Consider the following 2,500-nt stretch of genomic DNA (forward strand, 5'->3'; position numbering starts at 1 on the left):
TTGTAGAAGAATAGAATATAGAATATTGTCGAATATGCTAGAATGTTCTAGAATATCAGATGATTTGTCTTCCTCTCCCTACCCTTCTTCCTCTCTCTTCCTTTTCCTCTCACTGTATTGTTGGGTGTGTCAGCTCAGGTACAGTACAATCACTTTTTGTCAGGTGAAATCACCTGTTGCTGACTGATAGCTGACTTTACACCCTGTGTTCTCTCAAATGGGTGTAGCATGAGTGAAGCATTTTGAAAGGCAGTGCCTTAAAAAGGCAAATGAGTGTTTTGCAAGGCAGTGTGTGTGGTGTTTAGTGAAAAGTGTGAGGCTGAGAATGTGCTTACAGCTACTGTACAGGTTTGGATTGAGGTTTAGCCCTCCAAGTCTAAGGTTTTACTAACTGTTGATTACTTTACATTTTTGTGTTCAAGCAATCGCAAAAAGATGGCTTAGCTGTTCATGTTAGTATCTTATGGAGTATTCTGTGTCGCCATCTATTCGTCAAAGCTCTACCACTCGTGTCCAGCAGAGGGCTTCATTACCCAACTGTTGGTTTTTGAACAGTTTTTTGTCTTCTAAAAAAATGTGTAGGAGAGTCTCCTTTGGTGAAATAGCCATTTTAGAAGATTTTTTTTTTATCAGTGTGTAGCATATTGTACAGGAAATCCAATCTATAAATCTCTGTATATAAGGACGGAAAACTTGATGGAGCTTTTGCAGAGTCAGAGGTTGCATGTAGCCAAATGCTCCGAAAGAGGAAAAAGGCTGAATTGGCTTCACACTGGCTTACATAACACCTCTCTTTTCCTCTTTTTTTGTGTGTGTGTGTGTGTGTCTGTCAGTGTCAACATAGCTTACATATAATGTCGGTCAATACAACCCCCTGGCTACCTAACACACTGAAAGTGTTACTGAAAATGATAATGTCAGACCCCTTAACAAGCCATCAAAACACTTCTCTCGAGTACTTATTGTCAATTATCCAGCCAGGGCAGGAGATAGAGAAAACAGCGTCTCATTTTCAACAAGAATTTTCTAGAATGAGTAAAAGATCCATTCTAGAACATCAGATCCATTAGAACATCACATCTCTGCCGTAGTGTGTTCTATTTTGGGAACAGAGATCTATTAGGCTCATTTAAAGAGCATGAGCTCACTGTGAGATAGCAAGGCTACTTATTAAGGTGAGGTGGGCTTGTGGAAATATCTAGTGTGCAACAACAAGCTAAGCTCCCTGCTTCCCTGAGGGGACTGCGGTCAGTTTTGTAATGGGGATGTGTGCATCTACTGCACAGAATCACTAGTAGAAGTATCATAAACGCCTGTGACTGATACTCTCATCAGGGTACATGCAAGTGGATGTGAACCCTATGCTTTTAAACTAGGACACTCTGCCCTGTTCTGAAGTTACGCAATTGTTTGCTTTAAATATAAGGCTCTGTATAGGGGCCTAATATATCAACCCTTACTGATGCATTCGCACGGTGGATTATTGTTTTACACTGACTGACACGGAGACACCACATACAGTATAGTGTGTTGCCTACCTAACGTTCTCTGAAATGGCCTAGCAGAAGAAATTTTACAAAATCAATGTTTATGTATAATGTATAGTATGCTATTAGTCGGGAAATTACGGTATATACCACGGAAGGCTGTGTCAGTCAGCACATTTATTTCAGTCGGTGCGTCAGCAACAGCACCGGCATCTTCTGTTATATCCTGTTGCTATCGTGTTCACTCCGACACTAAACATCTTGTTTGTGCACAGCAGTGTGCCTCTTTATTCCACTGTACTCCGACACGCGAATAAATCCTTTAGCACTTTCACCTGCTGATTCACTCGGTGTAAGACCCAGCCGGTTCTGTGTGAACAGGTGCGCAAAAAACAATGCAGGTGACGGTCCATCGATTATGTTTGTGCTGGCTGAAAAACCTTCCAGGAAGTGTGTTGCATGAAGGCAATTGTTGTCCATTTGCTGGCCCTGTGTTCAAATTTGTCATACATTGTAGAAATGACGTGCATATATACTGTAGATGATATATACCTATATCAACTATTATAGACGTGCAGGTTGTTGTTGAACAGTAACACAGAGGCACCACATAGTGTTGACTTTAAACTGTTAATCATGAACCCACATTCAAATGGGTTATATTGTACATTTCAGACATTTCAGGATAATAATATACACCTGTATCTAGTATAGATGTGAAGGTTGGGTTGTTGTTGTTGAACAGTAACACAGGGGCACCACATACAGTAGTGTTGACTTTAAACTGTTAATCAGTGTAATCATGTATCCACATTCAAATGGGTGAGGGATGCCTCAGTCATATTGTGGACTAGTTATTGTGGACATTGATGAAGTGGTCAGTTGTGGTGACTAATCAGAAGATTCTGTTCTGTTTTCAGGATCTTGCCCATGGTCTGGCAGAACTTCTGAGCTACGAGGGCAACGTGGAAGAGGACTTCTACACCACTTTCCAGGTCAGAATCTGAGAGTCT

General features: G+C 41.0%; 1 protein-coding gene across 1 annotated transcript in view; it reads left to right on the top strand.

The window, feature by feature from the left end:
* hectd2 (HECT domain containing 2) overlaps positions 1–2,500 on the top strand; it is a 44,870-nt gene that overhangs the window by 31,806 nt on the left and 10,564 nt on the right. Inside the window, exon 16 of the mRNA XM_062526782.1 lies at positions 2,408–2,482. Coding sequence (XP_062382766.1) covers positions 2,408–2,482 — 75 coding nt within the window. The remainder of the gene's footprint in view (positions 1–2,407; positions 2,483–2,500) is intronic.

Source organism: Sardina pilchardus, chromosome 22, assembly GCF_963854185.1.
Source record: "Sardina pilchardus chromosome 22, fSarPil1.1, whole genome shotgun sequence".
Classification (NCBI taxonomy): Eukaryota; Metazoa; Chordata; class Actinopteri; order Clupeiformes; family Clupeidae; genus Sardina; species Sardina pilchardus.